Genomic DNA, 13,852 nt, shown 5'->3' on the forward strand with positions numbered 1-13,852 from the left:
GATTGATATGAATCCTGATTTGCTGATTTACTATTCTGACATTCTTTCTACTTAATTTCCCCCTTTTTAAAGAAAAATATTCTACAAATGGGAGCTCTGAGTTTGGCTGCAAAATTCTTGAATCTAACAACAACAACAACAACAACAACAACGGAAACAAGTACTACCTGGAGGAGGAGGAGGAGGATGAATCCTGTAAGTCAGGGATGGGTAGAAGGAAGATGAGGTACATCTATATATAGATCATTTTCAGGACTCAAGCTCCCTTCATTCCCAAACTGTTGGTTCCTGGGGCTGATCTGGACACAACATCCAGAGAATTACAGGATCCCCACCTCTGCAGTATAAATCTAAATCTAAGCAAGTACGGTAATAAATCCAGGATCAGGAATAAATCAGATGTTTGTTTCCTCCTGTTTACCCCGCCTCCTCCTGATGGCTGCAGTCTTGGCCCAGGGCTCAGCAGCACAGAACAGGTCTCAAATACCAAAAGTCCTTATTATAGCTGAGAGGGTTTCTGAACATCCACGGGTTCAAGTCCCAGCATGGGCGAAGCCAAGGGGGGTAGCACACAGCTTCCCATAATCCTCAAAAAGTATTGAAAAGCATTAAAAATACTTAATTAACTGAGGTTCTGCCCCCAAACAAAAGCTTGCCCCTCCCTGTAATGCCTTTTGGGGGGGGGATTTTTACCCATGATTTTGAAAAAAAGCTCAACAAGTTTGGGGCGACCTACCAAATAAACCTCAACAAGTTTTGGGGGACCCCGCCTAAGAAAAACCCTGGCTTTGCCACCCACTTCACTACTGAACAGGGACGCGGGTGGCGCTGTGGGTTAAACCATACAGCCTAGGACTTGCTGATCAGAAGGTTGGCGGTTCAAAACCCCGCAACGGGGTGAACTCCTGTTGCTCGGTCCCTGCTCCTGCCAACTTAGCAGTTCGAAAGCACGTCAAAGTGCAAGTAGATAAATAGATACCGCTCCAGTGGGAAGGTAAACGGCGTTTCCGTGTGATGCTCTGGTTCGCCAGAAGCGGCTTCGTCATGCTGGCCACATGACCCGGAAACTGTACGCTGGCTCCCTTGGCCTATAGAGCGAGATGAGCGCCGCAACCCCAGAGTTGGCCACGACTGGACCTAATGGTCAGGGGTCCCTTTACCTCACTACAGAGCAACCACAGCAGTCCACAGTCATTTGTGCTTAGAGAGCAGGGCGCCTTGGTCCAAGGGTATAGAATGGCCCCCAAACCTCTCACTTTTAGAAATCATGTATTAAAATCAGTCCAGTAAGGGCTCTGGATTAAACCTCTTTCCACGGTCCATCTCATGATCTTTTCCGCGGCAGACCTGCGGACTGAAATTGCCTTGGTCCTGGATGGCTCCGGGAGCATCGACCCGCCGGACTTCGAGCGAGCCAGGAATTTCACCTACAACTTGGTGAAGACGTCCTACGAGAAGTGTTTGGAGGTGACTGCCTCTGCCTTTTGGGTTCATGATGGTGTTGTAACAAAACCTGCCCTTTTCCCCTTATGGGGTATCCAAGAGCCCGTACAGAGTCCTTAAGTGGGTTCCCTATCAGTAGGAGAAAATAACAGAGGCCAACCAGAGAATATTGAGAAGCAAAGCAGCTAGTAAGCCTGATATTTATTAAAACTGTTGCAACAGGGTCCTCACTCACTACATGCAGGAGAGAGGAGGAGAACCCAGAATAAAAGGTTTGCCTGCCCTTATGTAGACTTATGTAGACAAAATCTCGTCATGAGAGGAGAAGACTCCCTGGAAAAGACCCTGATGTTGGGAAAGATTGAGGGCACAAGAAGAAGGGGATGACAGAGGACGAGATGGCTGGACAGTGTTCTCGAAGCTACCAGCATGAGTCTGACCGAACTGCGGGAGGCAGAGGATGACAGGAGTGCCTGGCGTGCTCTGGTCCAGGGGGTCACGAAGAGTCGGACACGACTAAACGACTAAACAACAAAATGTAGACTTTTGAAATTGCCCACCCTCAAACTCCAGACCACCCCCAGAAACATCATCCATCCATCACGGAAAGAGGTGGTTTCCAGCAAAATCTGGCAGAAAACCTGTCAATGGTCACTGATTTGATCACCCGGCTAGGCTGGCCTTTCTTTTGTAATGACAAACACTTAATTCCTGAGCCAGGTCACAGGCTCACCCTATTCATACCTTAAATGTGCCCTTAAGCCAGGATTTGTGAGCACAGAGACAATGGGGAGGTTTTTTTCATTTCCTCCCTCTTTGCAGAGAAACATTTGGTCAGTTTGGGAGAGTCAAAACGGTTTCAGGACTTCTTCCTGTATTGTTTCAGACATGTGGTTTATGTATTTATGTACATGTTTGCCTTGTACATTTAATTTACATATTTGAGACCTTAAATTCTTATGTGCCAAGATTCTGTCAGGGACCAGGGCGGGTGTGTCATCTCCTGAATGCAATCTCCACCTGCTCACACAGTTTCCTTCTTTATTCCAGTGTGTCTTCGCCTTGGTTCAGTATGGAGACATCATCCAGACAGAATTCGACCTGCAAGAGGAGAGGGGCAGCGCCACCCTGGAAAAAATTAAGGCCATGACTCAAGTGCGCAACACGACCTGGACTGCATCTGCCATCCAGCATGTCCTGTGAGTTAATGGGAACCCCGAGAAAGAACTCTGTGTGACCCAGAGGTCTGCTTCTGGGATATTCTGCCCCAAAGCTTGCAAACCAAACAGTCATTTTTTTCTTTTTCTGTTTTAAACAGAGATTCCATCTTCAACCCAAACTATGGGTCACAGCTGAATGCCTTGAAGATCATAGTTGTGTTGACAGATGGGGAGATTTTTTTGGACCCCTTGGACATAGAAACGGTGATCAGTTCGACCAGGGAGGCAGGCATCACACGTTACGCCATTGGGGTGAGCTTTGGGTTCAGCAAGGATCTTGGAGGCATTTTTCCATTGGACGTATCAGAACCTGAATTCTTTGGCGTGACATCAGGTTGGGGAGGTGGATTTTGGTCATGTGAAGGGAAATAATAATAATAAGCGCTCAACCTGAAGCACATTCAACCCGAGGTATGACTGTATTGTAAGTGAGCTGGAACTGGTCTGTGACTGTAATAATAAAATTCAAATTCAAATCCAGTATTGCCTGGGTTGGGGTGTCCTCTACAGGTCGGGGAGGCCTTCGAGAAGCCAAAAGCACTGCAGGAGCTGCAGCTGATTGCCTCCGACCCGGATGAAAGTCACCTCTTTCGCGTGACAAACTATTCTGCCCTGGCCGTCCTCCTGTCCATGCTGCAGGAAAAGATCATCGGCATTGAAGGTGAGGCGTTGGGGTATTTGGGTTTAGGCAAAGGTGCCTTAAACCAAAGGTGAGTTGAAGATGAAGGGGACAAACCCAGAAGAGAGCAAAGGGAACTAAAAGTCTGTGTGTTCCTTTTTCAATGTATGGTTAAGAGAGTAAGCTATGAGCCAGGATGTCCTCCTGAGCAGAACATCAGAAGTTGCCTCACACCAGATCGGATCGTTGGTTCATCCAGCTCAGTTTGCCTGCTCTGACTGGCAGCAGCTCTCCAGAATATTCCTAACCATACCTGGAGGTGCTGGGGTTTAAACCTGGCATGCAAAACAGCTGCTCTGACAGAGGGCTTTAAAAATAAAGTAAGGTGCTAGTCCTCATGGTGCTGAATAAAGGGTTGATATAGGAATATAGGAAGCTGTCTTATAGCAACTGAAGACCATTGTTCCATTGGGGCTGGGGGGTTTTGTTGTGGGGGGGGGGAGATTTTTGCTGTTGGTTTTTTGCATCTTTGTTTTAGATCTTGTTGCGATTTATGTGGAAATTGTTCCATTTGGCTGTGAATTTTTTTAATGTCTTATTTATTTTTCTTTTTTTAAAAAAATCATTTCTATTGATTTTCCAATAAAAACAGCCAATCAACACATCTGCATCATAATCCAATTAAAAACAAGAAACTAAAATTTTAAAAAGACCAAATTGTAGTCCAAATTGTAATTATTAATTTTTCCAGGCTCCCCATAGTCTGGGCCTCTGAAGCATATCTCCAAATCTTCAGTCCTGCCTCTTCTCCTTGTTTTCATATTTTCCGCCTTCTGGTCTTAACACTTTAAAGTTCTCTAATGTCTTATTTAATTTTTTTGACTACTTTTGTTATGTTGTAGTTATATAATTTCCCCCCTTGGTCGCAAGCCTTGAGCATGGTTTGAACTGTGTGAGAAGGCAGCATACAAAATAAAATTATGTATGCAGCTCAGTACTGTCTGCCCTGACCGGCAGGGACTCGCCAAAGTTTTAGGCAAGGAATATTTCTCAGCCCTAACTGGAGCCGCCAAAGATTTAACCTGGGACCTTCTGCATGCAAAGCAGGTGTTCTGCTATTGAGCTTTGGCCCTCTCAGAAATACCTCACTGACTTTCCTTCTCAGGAACGGAAGGTGCCATCTTGGAATTCGACCTGGCCCAAAGTGGCTTCAGCGTCCACCTCCTGCATGAGGTAAAAATGTGGTGTTGGTGTTTTTTGGGAGGTGGGCAATAGAAAAAATTCTAGAGTTGAAAGGGACCTGAGGGTCATCTAGTCCAACCCGCCGCAACGCAGGAATTATGAACTTACTGGCCAGCCAGTGCTATCTGAGTTTCTTTGCTTTTTTTAAAAGACCTATTTAACTTCAAGTTTCGTTGGACATGTTGTTGTTGTCATTTAGTCGTGTCCGACTCTTTGTGACCCCCTGGACCAGAGCACGCCAGGCACTCCTGTCTTCCACTGCCTCCCGCAGTTTGGTCAAACTCATGCTGGTAGCTTCGAGAACACTGTCCAACCATCTTGTCCTCTGTTGTCCCCTTCTCCTTGTGCCCTCCATCTTTCCCAGCATCAGGGTCTTTTCCAGGGAGTCTTCTCTTCTCATGAGGTGGCCAAAGTCTTGGAGCCTCAGCTTAGTTGGGCATAGACCTTCTTAAACCAAGGATGAGGAGCCTGTGGTTCTCTAGTTGTCGTGGGACTACAGCTACCAAGAAAGACAGAAGAAAGGACTTCTTCACACGGCACATAGACCCTGAAACTCACTCCCTGCAAGAAACAAATATGGCCACTAACTTGGAGGGCTTTAAAAAAGAGGGTTACCTAAATTAATGGAGGAAAAGGCTTACAAGCAGCAACTGAAAATATTATGGTGCACGCCTCCCTGTATGTAATTCAAAACAAAAACAATTTTAAATACTAAAATAACATTTTAAAACAAAACAAAACATTGATTTATTGCAACACGTGGCAGGATCTGATTTCCTCCTATTCCTTCGATCTATATTAGGGCTACTAACTTTGTCTGGATTTTCACTTTGGGGAATATGACAACCCTAATCCGTATTAGGATTTAACCTCCTTCCGTCGGGCCTGTAAAACAGAGCTATTCTGCCTGGCCTTTAATTTGAATTCAGCCTGATTTCCCTTCCCTTCCCTCCTCCTCCGCTTTTATGAAGATCACCCGCTCTGAGACCCCACAGCTAATTCTCCCCTGGCCTCCTCGCTGGCCCAAGTAGGACCAATTCAGCCAGCTAGCCCTGGGGATTATCTAATTGATTTTTGAATTTTATTGTTATTCATGTTTTTATACTGTATTTTATGCTGCTTTTATAATTACCGGTAAGTGTTTTAAATTTGTTGTTAGCCGCCCTGAGCCCGGTTTTTGAACTGGGAAGGGCGGGGTATAAATAAAAAAATATTATTATTATATTATCAGGATCCCCCCTGGTTTAGGTGGGGATAACTAATAAAAAGGGACCCTGACAGATAGATAGATGATGATAGATAGACAGATAGATGATAGATATAGATAGATAGATAGATAGATAGATAGATAGATAGATAGAAGCAAGGGGATCTATCTATCTATCTATTGGCTAAACTTTCACTGACCCAACTACTATCTGTTTCAGCGCTATATACTTTTTGGTGCTGTGGGAGCGTTTGACTGGGCTGGAGGGGTTCTTCTCTACGACATGACAGACAACACCATGGTTTTCTTGAACGAGTCAATGGGCACTCCAGGTGCAAAAAATGGCTATTTAGGTAAGGACCTTCTCAGATGACTGTTGTTCCGCAACTCCTCTGAATGATTTGACTTTCAGGGACACAGGAAGCTACTTTTTTCCAGGGTCTGACAGTTGGTCTATCTAGCTCCATATTGTCAGCACAGAGTGTTGCCTCAAGGAGGATCAAACCTTCTGCACGCAAAGCAGGCACACTGCCATTGAGTTCCCCTATAAAGAAAGCAAGATTCTAGTCTTTGTGGTTCGGTATTAAGGGTTGAGGTAAACAGGAACATAGGAAGTTACTTGATACGCAGTCAGATCACTGGCCCAGCTCTCTGGGATTTCAAGCAAAGGATCTTTTTCTCAGTCCTAACGGGAGATGCCGGGGATCAAACTCGGGACCTTCTGCATGCAAAGCAGGTGCTCTGCTGCTGCGCTACTACAGCCCTTTCAATTGGCTTTGAATGAGTGGGTTTCATCCACTTAGCGCTGATCGACTGGGAGTGTGAAAACAAACAGATCGATGCAACTCTTGGCCCGTAGAAGGACATTGAGAGATACATCTTCATTGCTGACAGAGTCATCTATCCTCATCCATGTTCAAGGAGTTAGGTATGGGAAGAGGCCCAGCTTTCTTTCGTTACAACCCTTTTCTGACTTTCGCCCTGACCTGCCCTCATGAGGCAGAGTCCCCGAGGGGGGGGAGATTTGACGAAGAACCTGTCGGTTTCAAGCCAAAAGTCAGAGGAATTGGCCACCCTCCAGGTGCCCGGCTTGAATCCTTGTTGACCTCCCTGTCTGCAACTCCCGGCAAGATCAGGCGAGATCTCTTTTTTTTTTTTTTAATAAATTTTTATTAATTTTCCAACACATATTAAATGACAATACAAAACAATACAAAAACAAACAAACATATAAACATGTATAATTTCTTAACCTTCTTTTCCTTAAACCTTCTTTCAACGACTTCCCCATACCTCCTTTTTCTGCATCCTTGTTTTAAATCTTTCCAGCAACCCCTAATTTTATTTACTTATGGCACTTCCTTTAAATCCTTTTTCCCATATCCAATTGTTTATCGCTGCAATTCTATTTTGCATTACTCAAAACATTTTAGCACTCGTTAATTTTACAACAGTTCTTAAGGTAAACTTTAAATTTCTTCCAGTCTTCTTCCACCGTCTCTTTCCCTTGGTCTCGGATTCTGCCGGTCATCTCAGCCAGTCCCATGTAGTCAATCACCTTCGTCTGCCATTCTTCCAGTGTGGGTAGTTCTTGTGTCTTCCAGTATTTTGCTAAAAGTACTCTTGCTGCTGTTGTCGCATACATAAAAAACATCCTATCTTTCTTTGACACCAATTGGCCTACCATGCCCAAGAGAAAGGCCTCTGGTTTCTTCACAAAAGTGCATTTAAGCACTTTTTTCATTTCATTATAAATCCTTTCCCAGAAAGCCTTAATCTTTGGGCATGTCCACCAAAGGTGATAAAAGGTACCTTCAGTTTCATTACATTTCCAGCATTTGTTATTGGGCAAATGGTAAATTTTTGCAAGCTTGACTGGGGTCATGTACCACCTATAAATCATTTTCATAATATTCTCTCTTAAGGCATTACATGCCGTAAACTTTATACCGGTGGTCCATAACTGTTCCCAGTCAGCAAACATAATGTCATGTCCAATGTCCTGTGCCCATTTAATCATAGCTGATTTAACCAACTCATTCTGTGTATTACATTTCAACAGCAAGTTATACATTCTTGACAGATTCTTAGTACTGGGTTCCAAAAGCTCTGTTTCTAATTTCGACCTTTCCACCTGAAAGCCAATTTTCCTGTCCTGTTTAAAAACTTCATTTATCTGGTAATAATGAAGCCAATCTCTTACTTTGGACTTCAATTTCTCATAACTCTGCAATTTAACTTTTCCCTCCTCATACTCTATAATTTCCCAATATTTCGGCCATTTAGATTCCATATTTAATTTTTTCACTTCCTTAGCTTCCATTGGTGACAACCACCTGGGTGTTTTGTTTTCCAACAAATCTTTATATCTAATCCATACATTATATAGGGCTTTTCTAACAATATGGTTTTTAAAACCTTGGTGGATCTTGACCTTGTCATACCATATATATGCATGCCAGCCAAATCTATTATTGAACCCTTCCAAATCCAAAATATCTGTATTTTCAAGAAGCAGCCAGTTTTTCAGCCAGCAAAAAGCCGCTGATTCATAGTACAATTTTAAGTCCGGCAGGGCAAACCCCCCTCTTTCTTTTGCGTCAGTTAGTATCTTAAATTTTATTCTGGACTTTTTGCCCTGCCAGACAAATCTAGATATATCTTTTTGCCACCTCTTGAAACAATCCATTTTGTCCACAATCTGCAATGTTTGAAACAAAAATAACATTCTCGGCAAAACATTCATCTTAATAACAGCAATTCGGCCTAACAAGGAAAGTCTCAGACTTGACCATATTTCTAAATCTTTTTTCACTTCTGCCCAGCATTTCTCATAGTTATCTTTAAATAGATTCACATTCTTAGATGTCAGATTTATCCCCAGGTATTTCACCTTCTTTGCTATCGATAAACCAGTATCACTCTGGAATTTCTCTCTTTCTGCACTTGTTAAATTTTTGTCCAATACTTTCGTTTTCTGTTTATTCAGCTTAAAGCCTGCTACTTGACCAAATACTTGTATTAACTCTAAAACTCTTCTCGTACTAGTGTCTGGCTCTTGTAAAGTTAAAACTAGATCATCTGCAAATGCTCTGATCAGGCGAGATCTCAATCGGCGATCCTTCTCAACGTGAGAAGAACACACCACTCCTCCCCTACCATCCCCAGGGAGGGGAGAGAGACAGACAGAAATGTATTTACATGCCTTTATTTCTGTCCTTCCAGCAGTACAGAGAAACGTGACTGCTCTCTCTCATCACCAACAGCAGAGAGAGAAAACTCCTCCCATGTACTTCCAGTACAGGGTCATGTGACACTCGGAGCTAACATCCGGTGCTCAGTACACTGAATAGGCTGTCCCTTTGTTCCCACGGAACAGTCACATACGTCAACATCCTGTTTGGCTATCCAGCCACCTGGAGCACGCTGCTGCATTGCTCCTTTTTCGTAACAGAACCTGTGTCCCTCCATCTGTTCCTGGTGCCCATTTGGGACTGGTAGGGTGGCAGGCAGGGAGACGAACAGTAGGTGGAACCAGAGCCAGTGGCTGGTAGTGGCGTGGTGCTCTGCGCCCCCTCAGAAAAGTCTCCACTCTTTTTTTTTTTTAATCTTTTCTATTACAGTGGTACCTCAGGTGACATACGCTTCAGGTTACATACGCTTCAGGTTACACACTCTGCTAACCCAGAAATAGTGCTTCAGGTTAAGAACTTTGCTTCAGGCTGAGAACAGAAATCATGCTCCGGCGGCACGGCGGCAGCAGGAGGCCCCATTAGCTAAAGTGGTGCTTCAGGTTAAGAACAGTTTCAGGTTAAGAACGGACCTCCGGAACGAATTAAGTACTTAACCCGAGGTACCACTGTATATCACATCATCAACACATACTACGTCAAGGATAATAAGAAAGAAATAACATAAATATAAGACATATATAGGTGGATAATAATGATAACATAACTCAGGGAACCAGGCAGAGGGCCTCCTCCGTGGTGGCGCTGACGATTCACCGTGCTAGAGAAGAAACTAAAATTTTTAAATGTTTGGGTTTCTTCTCCCGTTAGATTCACAGAATGTTTAGGGGTATGAGTCCCCCTGCGTCCCCCCAGAAAAAAAAGCACTGTCTATGCCATGAGTAGGCAAACTAAGGCCCAGGGGCCGGATCCTGCCCAATCGCCTTCTAAATCTGGCCCACGGATGGTCCGGGAATCAGCGTGTTTTTACATGTGTAGAATGTGTCCTTTTATTTAAAATGCATCTCTGGGTTATTTGTGGGGCATAGGAATTCATTCATTATTATTTTTTTCAAAATATAGTCTGGCCCCCCACAAGGTCTGAGGGACGGTGGACCGGCCCCCTTCTGGAAAAGTTTGCTGACCCCTTTATGCACTCATAAACTGATGAGGAGGGAGAAACGAGAGAACCCAAAAACCAACCGTCTATCCGTCTATCGCTCTGCATTGTTCTTTGTGTTTAAAAGCCCCACCAGCTTCCCATCTTCTTCTTGACGTTGAGGAAGTTCTGCTTCTGGTCTCTTTCTCCTCCAGGCTACAGCGTGGGCGCGATCGACACGGCACACGGCACTTTGGTCGTGGCAGGGGCCCCTCGACATAGCATCAAGGGGAAAGTGATGGTGTTTGAAGGAGACCGTTTAAAGCAGATCCTCCACGGGGAACAGGTATGTCATCGCTGGTTCTTCCACAGCGCCTGCCTTTGTTTTTGTTTTTTTAAAAGATTTTTATTGAAATTTTCAAATTTTTATACAAACAAAAAGCAAACAAAAAAAATTAAAAACACATATAGTTCACTTATACTTAATTTTCAATAACATATTTCTCTGACCTCCTCATACCTCCCCTTCTTGTAGTCCAGTTCAAATTATTTGTTCAGCAAATCCTTATCTCAAAGCATTACAGCTTATAAAAACACCTTATTTTCTATCCAACATCTTAGGTTATTATAACCTTAAATTTTTACTTATAAAGAACCATTTTTTCATATTCCTTTATACCATTACAGCTAGAAAACACTTAATTTCAATCCAGCATCATTCAACATTCCTTAATTTTACAATATTTCTGTAAATAGTCCTTAAATTTTTTCCAATCTTCTTCTGCCGACTCTTCTCCCTGGTCATGGATTCTGCCAGTCATTTCTGCCAATCCCATACAGTCAATCAGCTTCATCTGCCATTTTTCCAGAGTGGGTAAATCTTGCATCTTCCAATACTTTGCAATGAGTATTCTTGCTGCTGTTGTGGCATACATAAAAAACGTTCTATCCTTCTTTGACACCAATTGGCCGACCATGCCCAAGAGAAAGGCCTCTGGTTTCTTCAAGAAGGTATATTTAAATACCTTTTTCAATTCATTATATATCATTTCCCAGAAAGCCTTAATCCTGGGGCACGTCCACCAAAGGTGAAAGAATGTACCTTCACACAGCGCCTGCCTTTGATCCTCCTCGTCTTCACATTTGCCCGTAGGCATTTCCTGGATCAGTGCCCTTCTGGATGCCAGGCTAAGCAGAGTTGACTGCAGACCAGCGGTTCTCAACCCACCCACCCCACTTGGAAGTTTCTGCTTGGTTTCGCTGGACCACTTAAGAAATTGTTTAGCCATTGTTCCACAAACCAAAGTACATACATGATTTCATTTTAATAATGGCAGCCTTGTCTCTAGCTCAGGGTTGGGGACCTCAGGACCCTGTGGGCTCTCCCCAGACCATTCTTCCTCCTTAGCCACATCCTCTCTGCCCTCCCCCCCAGAGACCAGGCTGAGAAGTACAACTCGGATGAGGAATGGTGGGATCTTACCCCTTCCCCTGCTCATGGCCAGAATCCCGAAACTCCACAGTAGTTGATTTGGAACAACGGTTTGCCGAGGGTCACAGTTTGGAAGATAATGGCTGGGCAGAACTGGGAGGGGAATAGCAAGGAGAAGAAAAGGAAGAGAGTGAGATAGCAGGCTCTCTCTCACTGGAAGATGTGCAGCTTCTCAGGCCCAAGGCTAGCAGATTAGATAAGGTGGCTTCGCAAAAGGCTCAGTAGTTGAGAAATCAGGTGGCTAGGAGATGGGAGGACGGAAGTGACTAGAGGGAAGTGCACTCCGAGAACGGACGCTTGTTCTTTCGCTGCGTTGATTAAACATTTCTGTTACTGGTAAGAGACTGCTTTCTCTTTGTACTGCTTATCTACGGCCAAGGGGGGAGAAAGTCGAGCCCCCAAAGCCTGACCCAGGCCACTCTCCTCACCAAAACCAAAAAAACCTGTCCCTGGTAGATGCTGGCACAGGTACACAAGGCAAGGATTCCTGGATTCCTTGTTATATACAAGTATGTGCATTTATTATACCCTTGTATGTTTCTTTGGAATTCTTGTAGCTATTATATTACAAAGTACCTACGTTTATATGATTTAGAGTTATGCACAGGTGATGAAGGGAATATCCAGTAATCCTTGTCTTGTCTGTCTGTGCCAACCATCGAACAGTGCCAGTTTCTTTTATCTACCGCTTGATAGATTAGACACTTAGAAGATTATTTCATGTCACTCTTCTAAGGAATAGTTCAGACAGAAAAATACAAGAGAAGATGAAGAAATTAGAAATGAATTACGGCACTGACAAAATAGGATTTGTATTTTGTACATACTGGACTTGGTTGTCAACTGAATAAGCTACATTTTAATATATTATGTCACCATGTTGATTTTGACACTATGAGAAGCCGTATCTAATTTTTGAGGAGTAGTTTCTAGTAAATAACTTTGCAGTTGTTATGATACAGCCTATTACGTTTACGTGTTTTTTCACTCTCCTCGCCAGCCCAGCTTCACACCCTTCTTGCATGTGTTTGCCTGGCTGGAAATGTGCCCTTGAGCTCTGATTGTGCCTCTTTGCTTGCCCAGATAAAGGCTAGAAAAGGGGTTCATGATTGTGGATAGAAACTTGTTGTTGTTGTTTAGTCATTTAGTCGTGTCCGACTCTTCGTGACCCCATGGACCAGAGCACGCCAGGCACTCCTGTCTTCCACTGCCTCCCGCAGTTTGGTCAGACTCATGCTGGTAGCTTCGAGAACACTATCCAACCATCTCGTCCTCTGTCGTCCCCTTCTCCTTGTGCCCTCCATCTTTCCCAACATCGGGTCTTTTCCAGGGAGTCTTCTCTTCTCATGAGGTGGCCAAAGTCTGGGAGCCTCAGCTTCAGGATCTGTCCTTCCAGTGAGCACTCAGGGCTGATTTCCTTCAGAATGGAGAGGTTCGATCTTCTTGCAGTCCATGGGACTCTCAAGAGTCTTCTCCAGCACCAGAATTCAAAAGCATCCATTCTTCGGCGATCAGCCTTCTTTATGGTCCAGCTCTCACTTCCATACATCACTACTGGGAAAACCATAGCTTGAACTATACGGACCTTTGTTGGCAAGGATAAAAACTAGCCTACTGTATAGAGATAAATTGTGCATTAATCGCTCTGTGTCAGGGACTGGGCAGAGGAAGACTGCTGGAGACCACCTCCCCATCTGGACCCTTCCAGTGAGGAGGAAGAGGAAGACAGTATAGATTTACAACAGGGATTTGAGGGAGGTAGCAGCTCAGAGGCAGATGAGGGGGAAAGCTGGGAAATCATAGGAGAGCCAGAGCAAGACCCGGCTGACATGTTGTCATTAGAAAGCATCCCAGACCCTCCATCTCCCAGAACCTGGCGGGCCTTGAAAGTAGGAGAGCAACGAGCTCAAAGGCAGAGAGTACGTGGAGGAGATGATGGTGATGACAAATGAAGACGTGGGAGACCAGGGGGTGGAGATTCACTTGGGACAGTGACATTATCCAAGAGGCTGGGTTCTATAGCCTCTCTCTGTAAAGTTTGAATTTAAAAAGGACTGTAAGAAACTTTCCCTTGTCTTTATGCTTTGCTGGGTAACCAGCCAGGAGCTGCTGACATCATCCTGACTCTCTGTCTGCTTCTGGCCCTGCCCACCATTGGTTTTTTTTTTTAAAGATATTTATTGAAATTTTCAAAAAAAAAATAAAAACAAAACATAAAGAAAAAACAAACAATTAAACACACATACAATTTACATTTCTTACTGTCAATGACCAATTTCCTTGACTTCCCTACACCTCCC

The 13,852-nt window shown here is 44.0% G+C and overlaps 1 protein-coding gene across 2 annotated transcripts in view; it reads left to right on the forward strand.

Moving 5' to 3' along the window:
• The window catches only part of ITGAE (integrin subunit alpha E), a 53,859-nt gene that overhangs the window by 10,125 nt on the left and 29,882 nt on the right, over positions 1–13,852 (forward strand). For both annotated transcript variants that reach the window (XR_008327710.1, XM_053366635.1), the window contains exons 6-13: positions 73–195; positions 1,346–1,467; positions 2,494–2,642; positions 2,762–2,915; positions 3,174–3,324; positions 4,448–4,515; positions 5,952–6,084; positions 10,276–10,406. Coding sequence is in view for 1 of the 2 variants with exons in the window: in XM_053366635.1 (XP_053222610.1) it covers positions 73–195; positions 1,346–1,467; positions 2,494–2,642; positions 2,762–2,915; positions 3,174–3,324; positions 4,448–4,515; positions 5,952–6,084; positions 10,276–10,406 (1,031 nt within the window). In the remaining variant the exon portion in view is untranslated. The remainder of the gene's footprint in view (positions 1–72; positions 196–1,345; positions 1,468–2,493; positions 2,643–2,761; positions 2,916–3,173; positions 3,325–4,447; positions 4,516–5,951; positions 6,085–10,275; positions 10,407–13,852) is intronic.

Source organism: Podarcis raffonei, chromosome 15 (genome assembly GCF_027172205.1).
Source record: "Podarcis raffonei isolate rPodRaf1 chromosome 15, rPodRaf1.pri, whole genome shotgun sequence".
Taxonomy (NCBI): domain Eukaryota; kingdom Metazoa; phylum Chordata; class Lepidosauria; order Squamata; family Lacertidae; genus Podarcis; species Podarcis raffonei.